The sequence below is a fragment of the Euprymna scolopes genome, chromosome 26 (genome assembly GCF_053919585.1).
Source record: "Euprymna scolopes isolate OS-2025 chromosome 26, ASM5391958v1, whole genome shotgun sequence".
Taxonomy (NCBI): domain Eukaryota; kingdom Metazoa; phylum Mollusca; class Cephalopoda; order Sepiida; family Sepiolidae; genus Euprymna; species Euprymna scolopes.
In genome coordinates this window covers 66,296,974-66,319,023 of record NC_136507.1, presented here as the reverse complement: position 1 = coordinate 66,319,023, position 22,050 = coordinate 66,296,974, and the positions used below count along the sequence as shown (strand labels likewise).

The 22,050-nt window shown below is 36.4% G+C and overlaps 1 protein-coding gene across 1 annotated transcript; it reads left to right on the top strand.

Annotated features, from left to right (window-relative positions):
- The first annotated feature begins 208 nt into the window (after window positions 1-208).
- LOC145248131 (uncharacterized) lies at window positions 209-21,993 on the top strand. The gene is made up of 3 exons (XM_080109946.1): window positions 209-311; window positions 15,450-17,419; window positions 18,913-21,993. The coding sequence occupies exons 2-3, from the start codon at window positions 15,631-15,633 to the stop codon at window positions 19,266-19,268; spliced, it is 2,145 nt and encodes a 714-aa protein (XP_079966072.1). The 5' UTR covers window positions 209-311; window positions 15,450-15,630; the 3' UTR covers window positions 19,269-21,993.
- Window positions 21,994-22,050: the final 57 nt, after the last annotated feature.

Sequence of the window (22,050 nt, the reverse complement as noted above, 5' to 3'; positions counted from 1 at the left end):
AGTAAGAATCCGGATTATTTATGATTTAGGACAGTCCATTATTAAATGCATGAATGCAGGCGGGGTAGGATTGTTCCACTTTGTTTTCCGAGAAGGAAGTCTGACTTATTTCTAAGTAAAATTTCCAATTGTACTGTTTCACCATCGCAAACCTGTTTATCCGCTATAAATAGCGGAAGAAACAAACTGACACAAAAATATTAAAACGTTTAAAAAAAAGGAAGTGAAAAAAATTTGTAAAGTTAAATTGGAGATTTGTTAGTTTCATATTATTTGCCTTCTTGTTGACTTTTTGATAGAACATAACAAAGGTATGATTCAATTCTTTTATTCGTGACCCCACTTTTTTGGAAGGGGGTAGATTATACATTAACAATACCGATATAATTTTTTTTTCTTTACTTCCAATTTAAATAAGCTATTTAGTCGACTAGGTACTTTACAGTTTAATCAAAACATTAAAAAACGAAAATATCGAAAAAAAAAAAAAAAAAAAAAAAAAAAGGTTATATTGTACGTATCCGTTTTGGACTCCGAAAAAAAAAAAATGTCATTTAATTTGATCGAGTATTTTTTGTTGTTGTTTTTTTACACCGGAAAAACACGTTTTTATTAGAACGCGTTGAAGTCAGCCATTATGGAAATTTTTAACACGCCACGGGGAGATAACTCTGTGTAACGCGCCGAGACTTCCTCCACCCTTTTTTACTAGCTTTTCTTCCTAAAAATCGAACCTTTTACTCGGTATCATAACAAATTGTTTTTTCGTTGTAAAAAAAAAAAAAAAACTTGATGAAATTAAGTGAAATTTTTTTTTCGGTGAACTTCGTTCCATAACGGATACGTACAATATAACCTTTTTTTTTTTTTTTTTTTTTTTTTCGATATTACCCCTTTTTGGGTTTGTATTACTGTACACATAGATTCGAAAAAGTTGTCAAAAAACAAATATATAACAAATAAATGTTATCAAAGGCAAGATAAATTACTTTTCTACCAAACTGGATATAATTTTCGTGTTTTTATTCAATGTAACATGTTTATCAGCTCGAAAAACATGCAATGTTTACCGATGTATTGGGAAATTCAAAATGGCGGCCAACTTTCTCTTAAACACGGTAAGTTCGGGAAAAGGTGTTATAAATAATAAACTAGACAAAATACTGTTAAAAATTCGCTCAATATATATTACCGTGACATAGGTTGACATATATTCGGTGTTTTTTTAAATAGTATTTTGTCTAGTTTATTATTTATAACACCTTTTCTCGAACTTACCGTGTTTAAGAGAGAGTCGGCCGCCATTTTGAATTGTCCAATACATCGGTAAACACTGCATGTTTTTCGAGCTGAATAAATATGTTACATTGAATAAAAACACAAAAAATATATCCAGTTTGGTAGGAAAGTAACTTATCTTGCCTTTGATAACATTTATTTGTTATATATTTGTTTTTTGACAACTTTTTCGAATCTATGTGTACAGTAATACAAACCCGGGGGGGGTCTCTTCCGAAGACCGTTCTTAACATGGGGAGGTTGGGGTGTTTTTTCGTTGTAAGCATAACCGAAAACTTTTAAAAGTCGACATTTCAAATGTGAACGGTGAGTTGGACCACATTCACGGAGAGTAAGAAGAAGGCCTGTTAACTGAAAAATGCCTGCAGACAATGTAGGTAAGATTTGTCAGACTGCCAGTACTATATGAGGGCCATTTGAAAAAGAGCAATAAGACATTTTTAAAAAGAAAAAGGAACACAATTCGATTAACTTTATTCAATATAAAATATAAATATTATCTATGTAAAATGAAGTCATTTTAAAGTAATATACAATTTAATACTGATAAAGCTGAATTATGAATTTAGGAAACAAACAATTAAAAAACCCAACGATGAATAATTTTAAAAGTGAAAACTATCGATAAATAATTTTAAGAATGAAAAGAAATGATAAAATACAAAAAATTGAAATCAACCAAACAATAAAAGTTACTAGTGCAGAAATATTTTTTTTAGTTTAATTTAGAGAAAAATCACATAGGTTGAATGTTATTTTTTGGAACTTTACAGATGAGGATTGATAATATAAATTTTTGTAAAATGAAGTCATTTTAAAGCAATATACAATTTAATACTGATAAAACTGAATTATGAATTTAGGAAACAAAGAATTAAAAAACATATTAAACACCAACGATGAATAATTTTAAAAGTGAAAACAAACGATAAATAATTGTAAGAATGAAAACAAACAATATTTGTTTTCATTCTAATATACTTGATACCACTTTTATTTGGAAGTAAAGAAAAACGTAAGTTAAACCACTTTTATTTGGAAGTAAAGAAAAACGTAAGTTAAACCACAGTTGGAACATTAGTAACTTATTTTGTCTTTGGTAACACTTATCTTCGGCACAGGATAACAGTGTAGTATCTGTTCTGATGCTACACTTCATTATTCTGTTCTCGGTCAGTGGAGGAGAAATCCTTCATGACTGAGACAATTTTTATTTTATTTTTGTTCCTATCCAGAGTGCCCCTTTCTGGACAGCTAGATTTTCTCACCTTGTGTCTAACTGTGCCCTCGTGGGGAGGCAAGTAAATAAATTAAAAATATTTTTGACAAATATTCTCATGTAAAAATTATTTGTTTATAATTCTAAAAAGAAACAATCAATTTTAATATGTAACGCTCAGTCACCGTTAATTTTCTTAATAGCCGCGTGGTGAATAATTTTCAAACCGACTTTAGAAAAAAATAGAGAACTTTAAAATATTTGGAAATACTCAATGAAAGGTTTTATTTATTATTAAAGACATTGGCCTTATAAGAAAATAAACAATTAAAAATATCAACATAATCTTTGCTGTATTAGCAATAAATAGTATTGTTTCTTTAATTTATATTAACAATGTTATCAAACGTTATGAAAGTACTTGAATACAGTTCAAATTAAATACACATTTAATTATTAATAACATTACTTTACTATATTTGGTTGAAATAAAATTTTCCCTTCTAATGGCACATATCCAAATGGAGACTTGCTCCTTCTCTTTAGGAAAAGAAAATAGATGTACTTTGGGCCTTTTGGATATTTTCCCCGGCAATTTGGAACAATGCAAGAATAAACCATGTTAGACAGCAAACTGAAAACTAGACAAAATTGCTGCTGATAACGGACCGTTAGCCCAGACCATATACTTACAAGTGGATCTGATAATGACGTCACGCTATCATGTGCATCGGCCTTCTTTACTATCGGTAGCAACGGTTGGACATGTAAACAAAAAAAAAAAATACCAAAAAGTTATACCAAATTGATTTTTTTGTTAAAAAATTAAATTATTTTGTTTTTGTTAATAAAATTTTATTTTTATAAAAAAAACAAACACTTTCGTCCGATTGTTGAATATTATTCTTTCGTTTGGCGGGGGGGGGGGCACAATAAAAAAAAAAGATTAAAACAGAACGAAATTTAAATTTCCGTTCCATTTTTACAACAACTGTAAAACAGCGCATTCTTCGTGAGTTTTACCCAAAACTCAATCATGTCCTGCAAAGTCAAAAGCAAAACAACAATTTTCCTCATCAAAACAAAAACCTATGAATAAATCCGTTTGTTTTACAGCATATCAATCCTCTTCGGATTATTAAATGCTTCAACTTCTTTATATATTAAAATATTTACTCATAGTGCGTTTCTGAATTTTTGAGATGAGGATTAATTATTCGTATTATTTGATTCTTCAGACTACTGTTCTCATCTTGAGGTTACATTTACCGAAACATTGTTAAAATTACACTCAAGATGAGAACAGTAGTCCAAAGAATCCAAATAATACAAATAAGAAATCCTCATCTAAAAAATTCGGAAACATTAGATGAACAAATAATTGAATGTATAAAGAACTTTTTCGGCATTAAATAACCAAAAGAGGGTTAATATGCCAAAAACAAAACATCCAAACCAAACTCCATGAATAAATATTTGAATATGTAGAGAACTTCAAGCATAAATTTTTTTATCTAAAACTAGCCTGGGTGTTTGTAGGTGTGTCTGGAGCAAAAAAAAAAAAAAAAAATGTGCAAAAAAAAAAAAAAGTTGTAGTAGGCAAGCAGGCTCGAACCCGTGACTTAAAGGCGGAAAAGAAAGTGTAAGTGTAAGTGAGGGTGTTGGTTGAACAAAAAAAAAAAAAAAAAAATTGCAAGTGCAAAAAAAAAAAAAAAAAGTTGTAGGCAGGCAGGTTTGAACCCGTACCACCAAGGAGGAAAAGAAAGTGAAAAAAAAAAACAAAAAAAAAAAACAAAAAAAAAAAGTGACGCATTAGCTGTTGCGCCCATTGCCAAACCGGAAGTGACGTAGGTTTAAATTAAGGGGCCATAATCGAAAAGAGGGGATGACTTTCAAAAATATCAGCGGAGAAAGCAACCCCTCCCTGTAGAAAAGTGCCCAGTTGAGGGTGAAGGAATTAATGTTTTAGCCAATTTTTCGATATTTGTCATCTGAAGGGTCGAACTTCAAAATGATACCGATCTTTTTTTTTTTTTTTTTTTTTTTTTACATGGTAGTCACCACTTATCAAGGCCCGGAAGCCACTCGGGGAAAAGGGTTATTGTGTGTACAGTAATCAATGGGACAATATCATAGTAATCGTTAGTAATGGAGATATAATAAAATGTCTTACGGGGGTGGTTTATCAGGAATTTGTTTATGTTGGACTTGAAGACATCCAAGTTGTAGTCAAGTGGGAAACAGGCAAACGCAAGAGAGTTCCACAGGCGTACACTTCTAAGAAAGAAGCTTTGTTGATGGAATCTACGTTTTGATTTTGGCACAGATAAAGAGTGGGGAAAATTATTGACTGTGGTTTCAGCTAGATGGGTGTTTTCCATGAAACATTAGTGAGGGAGGACCAGAGATTGGAGTTCAGACGAGCACTTGCCATGGAAGTAGCAATAAAACAAAGACAGGCTCGCAACATCTCTTCTGTGGGAGAGAGGTTGCAGGGAGGAGAAAAGGGCATCCCCCACTAAGCCACAAAGTCTATTTTGTACTCTGTAAAGGCAGAATGGCCTTTTTTTAGCAGCTCCTGCCCAGATGTGGCAGCAGTACTCCATCCTTGGACATACTTGGCTTTTATATAGATAGAGAATTGCATCAGCAGTGAGATATCTTCTGGAGTGGTAGAAGGATCCCACCATTTTTCCAGCGACCTTGGCAACAGACTTAATGTACGTGTCCATTTCAGGTCAGGAGTAAAGGTCAATCTCAGAAGCTTATCAAAACATGGAGCCTCTCCTAGACGAGAGCCATCCATTTCAATTGATGCTAGATGGAGATCAGAGCGTTGATGATGTAAAGATAGAAGCTTGGTTTTGGATGCATTAAAAGTAACCAGACACCTCTTTCCCCACTGTACCACGTGCTTAAGATCAGAGGAGAGAGAATCAAAGAGAACTTTGTCATTTATGGCCTTTGATGTGTTGCCATAGATGGTCGTGTCATCAGCATAGATGTCAACAAATAATTTAAGTATGTGTTTTGGTAGATCATTGATGTAGATCAGGAAGAGAGTTGGGCCCAGGATGGACCCCTGAGGGACTCCAGCATTAATACTGTAGGCCTCTGATTTCTATCCATCAACCACTACTCCTATGAGCCTATCAGATAGAAATGATTTAATAATTGAGAAAACATTTCCAGTTATACCGTTGCTGGAAATCTTGTGAAGTAGGCCTTTATGCCATACCTTATCGAAGGCTTTTGATATGTCAAGAGCAATTGCCCTTTGTCGAGAGATTCACTAATCCTATGAGATATAACCATTAGCACATCTGCTGTAGATCTGGTTCTCATGAAAATCCGTCACATCTGTCGAAAGTTTTTGCGAGACATACATACGTACATACATACATACATGATGATTGCAACGTCTTGTCAGACGAGTGCCACTCTCTCCGACACTTAAAGTCCATGAGCCCAAAAATGACTTCTCTCGCCACAGGACCATTTTTATAGACAAATCCCTGAGGGAGTATCTATACACAGATGATGTTACAGAGTCTTAGCTTTGTACGATAGCTAAGTCTCTCTCGGTTCAAAATGTTGAGATCCAGCAACAAGCAAGAGCAAGATAGCCAGCAACAAGTTAAACTGCAGACCAGCTTAATGCGGGTACTGGTCTCCCGCTTTATGGTTTTTTTAAATCAGAGATTTGCTTCTCCTAGAAAGGTTGCCTTCACCACGGCTTACAGGAGCCCTCTCCACCCCAACACACACATACATACACACAAACACACATGGTGCTAGTTGGCCGTTGACTCCGAAAAAGGATTCATTCGCCCTTTGAAAGGTCTTGTTTTTAATCCTTCAGGGAGACTAGCCACCCTCCTCACCAAACAAGTCTGGTGGGGATACCAGTTTAGTTGCTGGTGACCCGACCATGAGGCAGGTAGTACTGGGTTACATGGTACCAGTGACATATGACATGACCTGACAATACATACATACATACATACATACATACATACATACACACATTTAAACAAACATGTGAGGTTTATATTATAGAAGAAGATTACTGAATTTGGCACTAAATAACTCGTAAAAGGTTCATATGCCATAAAACAAAACAATCAAATCATCTTTTTATTATTTAATGTTTCAGTTTAAACAAATTAGATTTATTCTTCGCTTCTCGGATAAAGAAGTCTTATTTGTTTCTAAATAAAATTCCCATGGTGCGATTTTGTTTGTGTTTTTCCAGATTTTATTCTTTGCTAGGGGCTGTCTAGGATTTTCAATAAAGAAACAAGAGGCGGAAAAAAATCAACGAATAAAAAAAGTTACTTTTCTACTCAGTTTTTATCTATATACAAGCATTTTAGCCCGGTGTTGCCCGGGTGTTTGGAGGTGTATGTCGAGCAAAAAAAACAAAAAAAACAGCGGTCAATTTTTTTAGCTTTGACCCCTATTATGACCTCTTAACATTTATTGTTTTGGGATCAAATCAAGTTATTAAGTTAGATCCATGTCCAAGGAACCTATATCTAAAATTTCAAGTGTTTAGACCCAAAATTGTCGGAGGAGTTTGGTAGAGTTCTCAAAGGTCAAATCGTTGAACTTTGACCCCTTAACAGCCAAATTTCTGGCCGAAAACGGATTACAAAGATTTTCCCAAATTTCAGTACCCTGTTATCAAATTTCAAGTCTGTAGACTAAAAATTGACAGTTATTGTATAGGGAAATGTACACAGACACACAGACAAACAGACACGTTCACTTTTATAGATTTTTTTTTTTTTTTACATGGGGATCACCACTTATCAAGGCCGAAGGCCGCTCAGGAATAAGGGTTATTGCGTGTACAGTAATCAATGAGATAGTATTGTAGTAATCATTAGTATTGGGGGTTTTGATAGAATGTCTTACTTAAGGGAGCGGTTTGTCAGGAGTTTGTTTATGTTGGACTTGAAGACGTCCAAGTTGTAGTCAGGTGGGAAACAGGCAAGTGGCAGAGAGTTCCACTGGCGTGCAGTTCTAAGAAAGAAGCTTTGCTCATGGAATCTACATTTTGATTTAGGCACAGATAAAGAGTGGGGAAAATTATTGACAGTAGTTTCAGCCAGACGAGTGTTTCTCGTGAAAGATTGTCTAGAATTGATAACAGAAGAACAAAAAAAAAAGGGATCGAAAGGGGTAATCGTTAATGAACAACTGTTACCAAAGACAATAAAAGTTACTTTTTTACTTATCTGTCCAATCTCTTTGCGTTGAAATTATTTAAAAGCATTTTAATTTACATTTTTAACCCTTGAATACGGAGCCTTTTAAGTTGAATTAAAGATGGCATTGGATTTTATTGAATGTGAACTGCGATTTAATCATTCAGAAATCGAAAATTAAACTAAAATACTGCTAATAACTGTAACCAATCAGTCGAAAATGGCAATTGCGTTACAGTCATTTAGACTCTCAATAATCATAAAAAAATCGAAAATTAAATAAAATACTAATAAGGCATTAAGTTTTCACACAATTGGTGATATTTATTGCGTGGTTTTCTACCAATATTTTGTTAATTTTCGATTTATGAACGATTATAGAGGATTCAAATGGCTATGATACAAATGTCATTTGTTTTCGTTCTGACCCAACATACTTGACACTATTTTTGCTCCAAAATAAATAAAGCCTTTGAAATTAGTTAAAACAGGTAGGTTATCGACGTACGTAGAAAGGTAACTTATCGTGCCTCAGGTATTTGTTGCATATTTATTTTTTCACCTCTGTTTTGTTTTGTTGGTTACTGGAAAAAAAATATCCAATATTTTTTTTTTTTTGTGTGTAAAATGTTTTTGTTTTTTTATTTTATTTATTTTTTTTTTTTATCAGTTGAATATATCCGAACTCAGGATTACATTTAAAATCCTGATTTTGAATATGTTCAACTGATGAGCCCAAAGAAGGGCAAAACTCGAATCTTGAACTTCCGGTTTTGTGGCTTTTATGTTTTGTGTGAGCTGTGGCATTGTTTGATTATGTATGTTCACTTAAGAGTTTAAGGACCACAGCAGATTGAAGAAATAAAACAAAATCAACTGTCTAGTCGCAAGGAAACAAAGGCAAGGAAAGAATTCGGCTCACTTTTTTTTCCAGTTGAAACAACAGGCATTTATTTACAGGTACTCCCATAATAACGCCCTGTTTCTTGTTCAAAAGTCTTCTCTTACTCCCATATGCTTAACAAGACTGCCGTGTCAAACATGTGGTTCTCTGTCTTTTGTCCGGCCATGTTTAGGACACGTCTTTTTCTGTTGCTTAACATGTCTATTTCTGTCCTTTTCTGGTCACGTTTTTCTCATTACATGCCAACACTCTGGACCCACTGCATTCTCATTACATGCCAACACTCTGGACCCACTGCATTCTCATTACATGCCAACACTCTGGACCCACTGCATTCTCATTACATGCCAACACTCTGGACCCACTGCATTCTCATTACATGCCAACACTCTGGACCCTCTGCATTCTCATTACATGCCAACACTCTGGACCCACTGCATTCTCATTACATGCCAACACTCTGGACCCACTGCATTCTCATTACATGCCAACACTCTGGACCCACTGCATTCTCATTACATGCCAACACTCTGGACCCACTGCATTCTCATTACATGCCAACACTCTGGACCCACTGCATTCTCATTACATGCCAACACTCTGGACCCACTGCATTCTCATTACATGCCAACACTCTGGACCCACACGTTGTATGCAGACGCATACAACGTGTGGGTCCAGAGTGTTGGCATGTAATGACTACGTTACACAATGGGTGAGACTTTTCAGAGAAGTTTGGAGTATATAAGGAGAGGTAAGTTAGCATACCTAGAAAACGTTGCAGTTCCCCTTTGTTTTGTGGGTTTAATATTTGCTTGATGCTATGCACCTTATTTGAGTATGGTTTAATTTTAGTAGAGGTGTATATGTTTCAAAAAAAAAAAAAAAAAAAAAGAAAGAAAGATATACCGAGCTGCTTTATGAAACACTTCTTGCTGTTGAATACAAGTCAAGTTTCAGTTGTTTGGGCCATGAGGACTCACCGCTATGATCATGAAGTGATAGTTGTTGGTATTTTAAGAAGCCAGAGTTGAATGATAGAACGAGCATGATAGCAACTTTATTCAGGAGAGCATGCTAGGTCGGTAAGTGTTGATTTATTTGCTTCCCCACTGAGAAATTAGGCACAAGGCCGTTTTTTAATGTGGAGAGAGAGGGAAGGGGGAGGGAAAAGGGGACCAGCTCCCTAGAGGTGGGAAATGGGAGCTGGATAGTAACTGTTGGTCTGTAGGGTGATTCCTACATTGACCAAGGTCTGATATGTGGGGTTACCCCCACATATGGTCTTTGATTGCAGTAGGTATTTATTTGCTCCCCCACCGAGCAAATTTGGCACAAGGCCAATTTTTAATGTGAGGAGTGAAGGGCGAGGGAAGGGAAAAAGGGGACCAGCTCCCGAGAGGTAGGAAATGAGAGCTGGTTAAAGGTCAAGTATGTGGAGTTGTCCCCACATCTGGTCTTTGCTTGCAGCAGCTGTCGGAACAGATACTACACTTTGAGGTATTTATTTGCTCCCCCACTGAGCAAATTAGACACAAGGCCGATTTTTAAAGTGAGGAGTGAAGGAGAAATGGGGACCAACTCCCCGGGGAGTAGGGGAGCTGGATGGTGACAATTGGTGTGAAGGGTTGCCCCTATATTGACCAAGGTCTTATATGTGGGGTTTCCCCCACATGGTCTTTGCTTGCAGTATCTGTCGGAACAGATGATATTTATTTGCTCCCCCACCGAGCAAATTAGGCACAAGGCCGATTTTTAAAGTGAGGAATGAAGGGGAAATGGGGACCAACTCCCCGGGGAGTAGGGGAGCTGGATAGTGATAATTGGTATGAAGGGTTGCCCCTACATTGACCAAGGTCTTATCTGTGGGGTCGCCCCCACATAGGGTCTTTGCTTGCAGTATCTGCCGGAACAGATGGTATTTATTTGCTCCCCCACCGAGCAAATTAGGCACAAGGCCGATTTTTAATGTGAGGAGTGAAGGGAGGGGGAAGGGAAAAAGGGGACCAGCTCCCGAGAGGTGTGAAATGGGAGCTGGTTAAAGGTCAGGCATGTGGGGTTGCCTCCACATCTGGTCTTTGCTAGTCATCGCTTGCAGGATCTGCCGGAACAGATGGTATTTATTTGCTCCCCCACCGAGCAAATTAGGCACAAGGCCGATTTTTAATGTGAGGAGTGAAGGGGAAATGGGGACCAACTCCCCGGGGAGTAGGGGAGCTGGATAGTGACAATTGGTATGAAGGGTTGCCCCTACATTGACCAAGGTCTTATATGTGGGGTCGCCCCCACATATGGTCTTTGCTTGCAGTATCTGCCGGAACAGATGGTATTTATTTGCTCCCCCACCGAGCAAATTAGGCACAAGGCCGATTTTTAATGTGAGGAGTGAAGGGAGGGGGAATGGAAAAAGGGGACCAGCTCCCGAGAGGTGGGAAATGGGAGCTGGTTAAAGGTCAGGCATGTGGGGTTGCCCCCACATCTGGTCTTTGCTAGTCATAGCTGGTCTTTGCTAGTCATAGCTTGCAATATCTGCCGGAACAGATGGTATTTATTTGCTCCCCCACTGAGCAAATTAGGCACAAGGCCGTTTTTAATGTGAGGTAAAAACCAGCTCCCCTAAAAGTGGTCACTCTGGTTACCAAAAATAATAATTGTCCCAGTACAGAGGGTTTCCCCTCCATTGACTGGTACAAACCATCTTAAGTGCAGCATCTGCCGGAACAGATACTACACTTTGATCTTGTTTATATATTTTATTGAGAAAGAAAAAATTGAACATAAAAAACGTACAAAAAATTCAATTCAACAAAATTAGGCACAAGGCCCTACAAGAAATTGGGAGGGGGAGGGTACAGGGTCTTTTTGACTATGTAACAGATGAGACTTTGAAGTCTTACTCTTGACTGGCAACATTTACCAAAATACCTCAATCACTGTGTGGATCCTAATCTAACTAATAACCCCAGCGTTCAATGTAAAATTTAACTATGTACAATTTGTATATTCATTTCTGTGTGTTGTGTGTGCATTTTTTTTTTTTTTTTTTTTTTTTTGTGTGTGTGTGTGTATGTGTGAGAAAATAAAGTTCGATTTCATTAGAAAGAGTTCTTGAATTAATTGGCATAAAATGTTCGTGGAGTGGGAAAAAACTAATGAAAATGTTCATTTCAAAAATAAGGAAAAAACTACTAATGTATTGTTAGTAAGACCCCCCCTGTACTATTCTATGTGGCTAGATCCCCCACTGTTTTCCGGGGAACCGAAAACAAGCAGAGCATCCCTAATGGGGTTTGGGGAAGTGGCCTTAATGGAGGTGGGAGAAAATAAAGCAACGGATGGAGGGGGTAGGAAGGTGACCTCTGAGTAGGAGGATGACCGGGGGCATCAGAAAATAAAGATGAGGAGCAGGGGGGTTGGGCAGACTCAGAGGTTCTCTAATACAAAAAATAAAATCAGGAACAGGATCTCATTTGTACCACCAGTCAAGAGTTACTTTACTGAACTTATAATGCTAACCTAGGTGGGATGGGTTCCGTAGGACCCAGCACCGCCCATGCCATGCCTAAGGAGGGAACACGTATTGAAACTTGGCTCCTCGACGGATGCACAAACTAGTGCTGTGCACCCACCTCTTGTCAAATTCCACTCTAGGCAACCTCTTCCAATCGCATCTGATCTTTACTTTAAGCAAATGTTTAAAGTAAACGATCAGATCCCGATCAGGAACAGATGTCCCTTCGTGGACCAACTTGAGGCGCGCGATCCAAATGGTCATGCGCGCTACTGCTAGGATCGCCAGGAAAACCAAACTTTCCTCCCTGGGGAACGGCGGCTCCATGTTGTACACAAAAGTTCCTACGTCGAGATCGAGCAGACACTCGGCATCGATGCGAGCTGTTACCCCCTCGACATACTTTAATAGGGGCTGTATCCGGCTGCAACTAAAAAACGCGTGCTCGATTGTTTCGGGCTCGCGATCTTGTCGCCCGTGCCACACAAGGCGGGCCTGTAATGCTAGGTCGGTAAGGTTGCATCCAGTCCCAAGCAATCCAAGGCAAACAGTATCTGCAGTACTATAACAGATAGGAATAAAGTATAGTATTTGTTGTGATAGTACACGATGTTTCCTCTCCTGGATCAGTGACAGAGAAATCTTTCTCGACTGAAGTAATTTTAATTTTCGTAGCAATCTGGAAGTGCCTCTTAAGGAATTGGATTCCCGTACCTGCCCCAGTGGAGAGGACAACGTTTTTATCTTATTTTATTTATTTTTTTTAATTTAAAAATGATGGCTTTTTAATGTAGACAAATCTTGTTCCTCCCAAAATGAGGCACTCTGGATTGGAACAAAAATTGAAATAGTCTCAGTCGGGAAGAATTTCTCAGAAGGCAGGAAAGATATTTAAAAAAGACACACAAAAAAGAGTTTTCTAAGTAAAACTCTTGTGTTTAAGATGTGATTTTTATTATGCATGAAAATTGCCTCGATCGAGAAGGATTTCCGTTTTCATTGATCGAGGGCAGGAAAGATCAACGTCTGTTTTTAATGTAGGGAATAACTTGCCATTCCCCAAGGTTTAGTACCTCACATTAAAAAATAAATATTTATTACCCTGTAGCAGTGACAAACGATCTATTTTCTCTTGTGAATCAATGCCCCGCCCCTCACTGAGTGATTCGGTCACACACTGACCAATCAGCTGACAGGATGCATTGATTCATCTGTCTCCTAAGGAATTTCTTTAACCTCTTTTAGAAAACACAGTCAGCAGCGAGCAGAGAGAACCCGACGAGCAGAGAAGCCAAATATCTTTCTTTCTCTCTCATCACTGTCCACGCAACATTCCAGCATCAATGATTTTCACCAAAAATAACTGCTGCCAACCTGGTACTACACTGACCGACAGACCCCAAAGTATCTTCTGTTCCTTCTTTCTCAATCCAGACACAGTCCAACTTTCAACTTTTGGCTGTCCAAATAAATCCTTCTATTGTTTTGTTAAAAGGTTTTTTTTTATTTGTTCCGTGCTTTTGTGTTCAACAATTATTTTATTAGGGGTGCTAACAAACAAACCCTCTAAATTTAAAATTTTCCATTGTCTGCGGTCACCATTTTTGTTTATTTATTTTTTTGTGTGTCCCTTATGTCTTATAATTAATTAAGTTAATTGTTTATTAAACAATCAATATTAACTGAATGCCCCGCCTCTCGACTTATAGTAAATTATATTGTTTATTAAACAAATAACCTTGTCATGATTGTATCGAAAATGAATTACACTTAATTAAATTAAATTAGTTTTTTTTTAGGCAATTAACATTAACTTTGTCATTATTGTGTCCGAGATGGCTTTTTTTTCTTTTTTTTTTACATGGAGAGGCACCGCTTATCAAGGCCCAGAGGCCACTCGAGGATAAGGCTTAATAGGTATATATTAGTCATTGTGATTTTAGCGTAGTAAACATTAGTGGGAATTTTTTAACTTGGATTACTTAGGGGGACAGTTCAATAAGAACTTGTTCACGTTGGACTTGAAGACAATCAGATTGTAGTCAGCTGGAAAGCAGGCAAACGGAATAGAGTTCCACAGGCGAGCAGTTCTAACAATATCAACTGCATAATTTGGAAGCTAACATTGTAATTTATTATCATTTATCGACTACAAAATCTCGTCCGAATAGTGTAAAAGCACCAGAAATTCTAATTCGGTGCATATTTAGACTTACACTTATTAAAAATATATATATATATATATATTGGCGCTTCTACACTATTGGGACGAAATTTTGTAGTCGATAAATGGAGTTTTCAGATTTCAGGCGATGTATGCTTCTGGGCTGAGTACAGAGAAAAAGGGTTACAGGTTCATGATTTCGCCTTTTAGATATTTGGTCACGTGATAGGGAGCTGGCTTGTGATTGGATAAGCCAGAAGGAAATAGATTTCAAATCTCGAAGTTATGAGAAGTAGCTTCTGCCTATTGAAACGGCTGCTACACTTGTCATTTATATTTTCAAAATGACGTACAGTTAATTAAATTAATTGTTTATTAAACAATCAATATTGAGTTTGTCATGATTGTGTCTAAAATGACGTACAGTTAATTAACTTAATTGTTTATTAAACAATCTAATCGTGATCCTGTTCAAGATTTTTAATAGTTAATTTAACTAATTGTTAAATAAACGATCATGATTAATCTTGCTATGATTGACTCCATGCTGGCTTACAGATAATAAAATTAGTAGTTAATTCAACAATCAGTATTAACCTAGTCATTATTATGTCTATGGTTGTTTATCGTAAATTAAGTTATTATTTATTTACTAATCACATTAATCTTGTCATAGTAGTGTCTCAGATGGCTTACAATTAATGATATTTAGTTTTTATTTTATTAAACATGTGTAAGCATTTTAAGATTGTGTTTGAGGTGCCTTGTTCAATGATAAGGAAAAAACATTACAATTCCACTTTCCAGCAGCATCACTTTCTGTCCTGCAAATAAACTCACTGCTTTCCACTAGTCATTTTTTTTTCTAGGTTGGGTTCCACAAATGCTAGTTTAGTTCTTAACATATACAAATCAGACCCAACTATAAAGGTCCATAATTTTTAAGAGAAGCCTTTTTTTCCCCATCTGGCAAATGGACAGTCAATAAATGCAAACATCTCATTCTCTTTTTAGTTACTGAGTGTTTCTCTTTATTGTCGAAGTATCAAATAATAATCCAAGATGTGTAATAGTTAAAAAATTAAGTTAATTGTCTATCAAACATCCAGAACAAAATTTCATTTTTTTTCTTCTTCCAGCATGATGGCCTCAAAAGGGACTTTCAAGCCTGGATTGTTTAATATTGGCTTAAATATTGAAAAGAAACTTAGCAGCCATTATTTGAACATTACCAGGAAGAAGTTGATGTATGACCTTGGAATTGCACCCATCTATATAAAACCAGCAATTCGCAATTTGGTTGCCTTCATTTGATTCCACATGGACTTAGGCCGAAAGAGAGCTCGTTTAATGTTGGAGCAGTTAATTGTAGATTATCCAGATGATTTAAATTCTCTTGCTGATTTAATTTATGTCTACAAAGAAATGGGACGTGAGAAGGATGCTGGAAAATATAAAATGCAGCTTGATTCCTATAAAGATAATCCGTTATGTCAAGCGAGAAGTATTTTGGGCCAGGCAAATGCTCTGACCTATGATTGTGACGATAACCACAACAAAACACCAAAAGCTTTCTTAAAGGAAAGCTGGAAAATCCTCAATACGGAATATAGCCAAACAGAACAAGTAATAAAAGCTAACACCTTGATTGTTGAAGCATACAAAGTGCTGAAGACAATTCCTGAGGCATCCCACGAGAAAAAAATCAATGAAAAAGAAAAGGCGGTCGAAAGATTTGAGAAAGGAATTGAAAAACTGAATGAGTTAAATTGTTCCAAGGAAGAAATCTTGACATGGAAACATAAACTCGCCATTGCCCGTGGCAGAATGGATACATGGAAAAACAGGAAAGGCGACAACATTGATACTCGCTCTGAAAATTTCATCAAGGCATTGGAAGGCCATTCGTACGTGATTGATAACCTTATCGCAATTGAAAATCTAGAAGAACCTCTAAAATTTTATCTCGCCAAGTCATGCATCTTTTTTGCCCAGCTGTATACAACACAAGAATATTTACTTCACCAGGATCACTTGTCGGAGTGTGTAAAAAAGAATGTAGAAAGTCTGAACTTTCTAGTGGACAAGGCAAGGGAGCTTTGGCCCAATGGCATTACAATTTTGATAAGATATGGACGAATGAGTGTTTCTCGGAAGCAATATCAGGAAGCAATTAGAAACTACAATAAATCTATCGAACTGCTTCCGGATAAAGATACCAACTGGTTTACCTATGCAAGTCGTAGAGATGCATATTATGAGTATAGTAAAGAACTGATAGCTAAAAAGTGTTACAAGGAAAATATTGATGAATATTTGAGGCTGGCTTATGAGGATGCAGAAAGTTGTCTTCAATCGAGATGTACAGAATTCTGTTTGTTAAATATGGCCGAAATCTGTTTTGAGAGAGCTAAGCCCAATAGACATTCAGATATCAGGTTTTATTGCCAGAACAAAGATTTCATTTACGAAGCTCTTGAAATTCTCCACGAGACATTGAACAAAAGAGACATAAATAAAGACGCAAGGATCTACTCCCTACTCGGAAAGTATTATCCGTTTATAAGTGAATATAGAAAATCTATCGAGTCTATAAAAATGGCACTAGAATTGAATAAATGGAGTGAAAATTATTCTGAGTGCTTTTTACATCTTTGCAATAGTTTTATGTGTTTTTACGATGAGAGCAAAGATAGAAATTTGCTGAGTGAATTCCGCTACATGCTAAAAGAAGCAAAGCAAAGGAAGTGTGACAAATGGGTAACAGATGCTCTCAAAACCATGAAGACAGACTTTCCAGAAATGCTGTCTAATTTAATTGAAAACATGATCGTGTGGGATGCAAGAGGTTGTGAAGACATTGTCAACGAAATACTGCAGTCAGGGTTTAGTGTGTGTGACGACATGAGAGAACGATTTAAAATGAAGCTTCAAGAAGGAAACAATCAAGAATCTGACATAAATGGACCAGCAGAGATTCAGTTGTCGGAAACCACAGGGAGTTTTAAGTACGATTTCTTTGTCTTGCATTCAGAAAAGGACAAGGAATGGGTGAATTTTATGCTGCGGCCACAGCTGGAAGAATGTGATGATGTAATCAACTTTCGAGGTGAGTGTTTTCTGTTTATACTAAAAAGAAACAGAAAATTTATATTATTTAGACAGATCGAGAGGTTTGTTGACAGACAGAGCCTACTATAGAAATGCTTGGATGTACCTGATAATACTTTCTTAAGATGCATCCATTTGTGCATTTCAAGCTTGAAATATTATTCGAAACTCGTGTTTTTTTTTTCAGAAGAGACTCTTTATTTTTTTTTTCAGAGAAGACTCTTCTTTTTTTTTTCAGAGAAGACTCTTTTTTTTTCAGAGAAGACTCTTTTTTTTCAGTGAAAACTCTTTTTCTTCCATAGAAGACTTTTTTTTTGTTAGAGAAGACTCTTTTTTTTTCAGAGAAGACTCTTTTTTTTCAGAAAAGACTCTTCTTTTTTTTTTTCAGCGAAAACTCTTCTTTTTCTTCCAGAGAAGACTCTTTTTATTTTTTCAGAGAAGACTCTTTTTTTTTTTTTCAGAGAAGACTCTTCTTTTTTTTTCAGCGAAAACTCTTCTTTTTCTTGCAGAGAAGACTTTTTTATTTTCAGAGAAGACTCTTCTTTTTTTTTCAGCGAAAACTGAAAACTTATTTCAGAGAAGACTCTTCTTTTTTTTTCAGCGAAAACTCTTCTTTTATTTTCAGAGAAGACTCTTTTATTTTTAGAGAAGACTCTTTTTTTAGTTAGGTAAAAGACTAATAACTTTATCATGACCGATTCATGAAAATTCTACTTCAAAACTTAACATCATAGATTAAAAAAAAATGCTATTTAAGACTTTAGAATAACTTCCTCATGAAAATCCTATTTGAAGCGTTAGCATCACTGACTAACATTTTGTTATTTCAAAATTTAGCATGCCTAACTCATGAAAATGCTATTTCAAACTTAAGCAAGACTTACTCACGAAAGTTCTATTTCAAACTTTAGAATGACTAACAAACGAAAAAGCTATCTCAAACTTATGTAAGGCTTATTCACGAAAATGCTTTTTCAAACTTAGCTTGCTTGACTAAAAAAAGTGCTATTTCAAACTTTAGCATGGGTCTGATGAAAATGATTATTATTGTCTTGGCACTCTCCCTTTTGTTAAAAAAAAATTAAAAATAAAGAAAAAAGAAACCAGTCTGAAAATTATAAAACGTTTTTCAAATCAGCATCCCTGGGGTTTTCTGGCTCTAAGCATATAATGATTCTTATTTTTTATTAAATTTTTTTTTTTTTTTTAGCTTGATTAACAAAAATGCTATTTCAAACTTTAGCATGACTGTCTGATGAAAATAATTGTCTTAGCACTTTCCCTTTTGTGAAAATGTGGAAACATTATTCTAACAACAATGAAAATAATGAAACCTGAAAATTATAAATGCTGATCCTCTTTTTATTTCAAACATTTTTCAAATCAGCATCGACCGGTGTGTTTGGCCCTCAGTGTATAGCTTATTTAACTCAGCTTTGATTACTGAATTGATGATTTTTTTTTTTTTTTTTTTTTTTTATTTTTTTAAAGGTTGCTTTCCAAGTCGTGATTTCCAACCCGGAGATAGAAAACTAGATAGTATGTCGAAAGCGATCGATAAAAGTCGTAAACTTCTGATAATCCTGACACCAAATAATTGTCAAAACAAATGGATAAAATTATTCAGTGATGTTTGTATTTTATCGATGATTAAAAGCAAAGCAAAAGACAAAGTGGTCATCCCTATTATCCGCGAAAGTTGTGAAATTCCCGACTTGCTTCAATCCAATGATCCAATTGATTTCACAAAGAAAAGCAACTGGGATCAGCTTCGCATGGCCCTTACTGTTAATATGGAATCGACATTTGAGCTTGAAAAAAAAAATGTCTGCTCTGCGGTACTTTGATCCGGACAAAGAGAAAAATAGGGATTGTTACGATGGCAACAATTTTAAATAATGACTCAAATAATATAAGGGAGATAATTCAAAATTTAACAGGCGTAAGTATTTTTTTTCATCTCTTCTCTATCATTTTTCTATATTAATAACATCGTGTTACCCCTTTTTATGACTTTCTTGATGTGTATAAAAAACTACAATAAAATACTATTTTTGGTTAAAAAAAAAATTAAACTTGATCTCTATTTGCTGGTTATTTGTTTCTCTCCTTACAAACATCAAGAATGATTGTAGAATCAAGCAGCAAATTTATGAATTTCTCCAAGTTTTGTAAAATGTTGTAGCGACTCGCTACAAATATTAAGTGATTGTACAAGCAACGTTTCAGTGGCGCGCACAGTTGCTGCATACACGCACGCAATTTTCCGTGATCGTAAAAACTAAAACTCTTCCTCTGTGCGCCGTGTGCCGACGTAGCTGTAAGCACCTGATGTCACAGGGACGTTGCGTTTTCAGTTAATTGCATTTCAAGGAAAGAGAATTTTAAAATATTTTCCCTAACAGTTCTCTGGGAGCCGGTCTGTCCACTATAAAAATGGGGCAAATGCCCTAAAACCCGTCAATCGAGCCTAGAATCACAGTCAGTCAACCAACCACTACCAGCATGGTGTAATCATCGACTCCGTCAGGTTTTTTTCCCCAACGTTAAACAACCACCTTTGCACGCATCATTCATCAAACTTCTCCACATGGAAATACCAGAGCAGTGAGAAGTAATATTCCGTTTCAGAACATTTTAACTTTATTACCTTCTTGACTCTCGTGCTGAATCAATGTACGAGCCTTTTTCAAGTCTCACACAAAACACACATTCATATTTCAAGCTGTCATATACATACGCGCACACAAACATACGCGCCCACGTCCACACCTGTACACATATTCACGTTCGCGTACATACACTCACATTCACGTATATATACACACACGCTTACGTATACACATGACTCACACACGCGAACACGAACACACACATGGACGACGTCACTTCCGCTTTCTAAGGAAATACACATGCGCAAAAGACACTGCAGAAGCGAGTATAAAACATGGAGACAAGTTGTTCTAATCCTCTTTTTAGGACCAACTCTCAACTAAAGAGGTTGGGCGAACAAGCCGCCGCCGTTTCGGCGCACGCGCACCTCACGCCCACTTCCTACTATGTATGGGGCACGAGCTAATGACTGTATGTATACATTCTCCCTCTTTCTCTCTCCATCTACTACTGGCCACTAAGAACACCTTCGCGTAGCTGACTACTAACTGATGACAACTCTAATATCCTCTTCCTTGCCTACACGCTGGATTCTCATTTCCACTACAACACTCACTTCAATTCCCACGCGCGAACAAACAATAGTGACCCGAACTTGAGATGAAAACACATTTCCTATTCTTGCTACAACACCAGTCCTGCAACGGACATTGGTTACATACGCGCGGACATGTTATGACTAAAATGTTCATTTTTTTCAACAGCAAATAAACGACGTTTATCTTATCCATTACTTGAGTCTTTGTTTCCTTCAATTCCCATTCGTTTCATTATTCTTTTGTAACGGGATTGGGGTATTTATATATCCTAGTACCCTACATCAACACTTGCACACATAGATATACATCAACACAATAACATCATTCGAACTTTTAAAATTCGCCTTTGTCTTAATGCCATTTTAGCAGAAACAAATGGGACTTTTTTCTTCTTCGAATCAATGCCTCTCCCCTGTGCTATTCGGCCACATCTTGACCAGTCAGGGATACGGCGCATTGATACTTCCTATCCCCAAAGGAAATCGGCCAGCATCCGGTTTGAAGAAGAACAACTCATTCTTAAGCAGAGAAACACCAAACGAACGGACCTCCTTTTCTCCCCTCTCTCTCTCTCTCCACCTCGGTGTTATCTCTACGGTATCGACGATTACACTGGAATAACTACCGCGATAATACCAGGTGCCGGAGTCCAGCTTTCTACAAGGAAAATACCACATTCTCCTCAATAAACATTTTCTGTGACCTTTTATGAAGTTGTTGCGTTTGTCATTTCAGAAGCTTGTATCGAATTATTTATTTTATTAGGGTGTGCCCTAAAAGCATTACAAACCCTAAAATGGTGACCGCAAACGTGATATACAAGCATTCTGAATGGCGAGCCTTCATTTTTCGTAAAACCCGACACAGTATAGAAAAGTCAGCGACCCCCCCCCCCCCAAGAAAAACAGAACATCCTCGTCAAACAAAAAATTAAGGAGCCAAGAGGTGGCCAAAGACACGCATCACATAAAAACAAACAAACAAACAAAAAAAAAAGCTGAAAACATTTGAACGCATTTCGTAAGAAATATTACTCAGTTTCACGGTGAAAAAGAAAACATTTCAACCGGATACAAACAAAACGAAGAAAAAACACATTTTCTTTCACAACAGCTACGCTTCGCTACGCACATAAAAAAAAGTGACTAAACATTTTTTGTGTTTTTGCACAGTAACACGCAATCACGCACGCATACGTGCGTACACCATACGCACACGTGCGTACACCATACACACTCAAGCAAGAGACAACCGATACAGAACAGAGAACCTTTCCGAAAATAAAAAATAAATGAAATAAAAAAAATAAATGAAATAAAAATAAAAAAATAAATGAAATAAAAATAAAAAAATAAATGAAATAAAAATAAATGAAATAAAAAAATAAATGAAATAAAAAAATAAATGAAATAAAAAA

Bases quoted from the DNA above. Each gene is read 5' to 3' on its own strand.
- LOC145248131 (XM_080109946.1), top strand. From the start codon at position 15,631: ATGGACTTAGGCCGAAAGAGAGCTCGTTTAATGTTGGAGCAGTTAATT. The intron at 17,420-18,912 runs GTGAGTGTTTTC...ATTTTTTTAAAG, and splicing joins TGATGTAATCAACTTTCGAG to GTTGCTTTCCAAGTCGTGAT.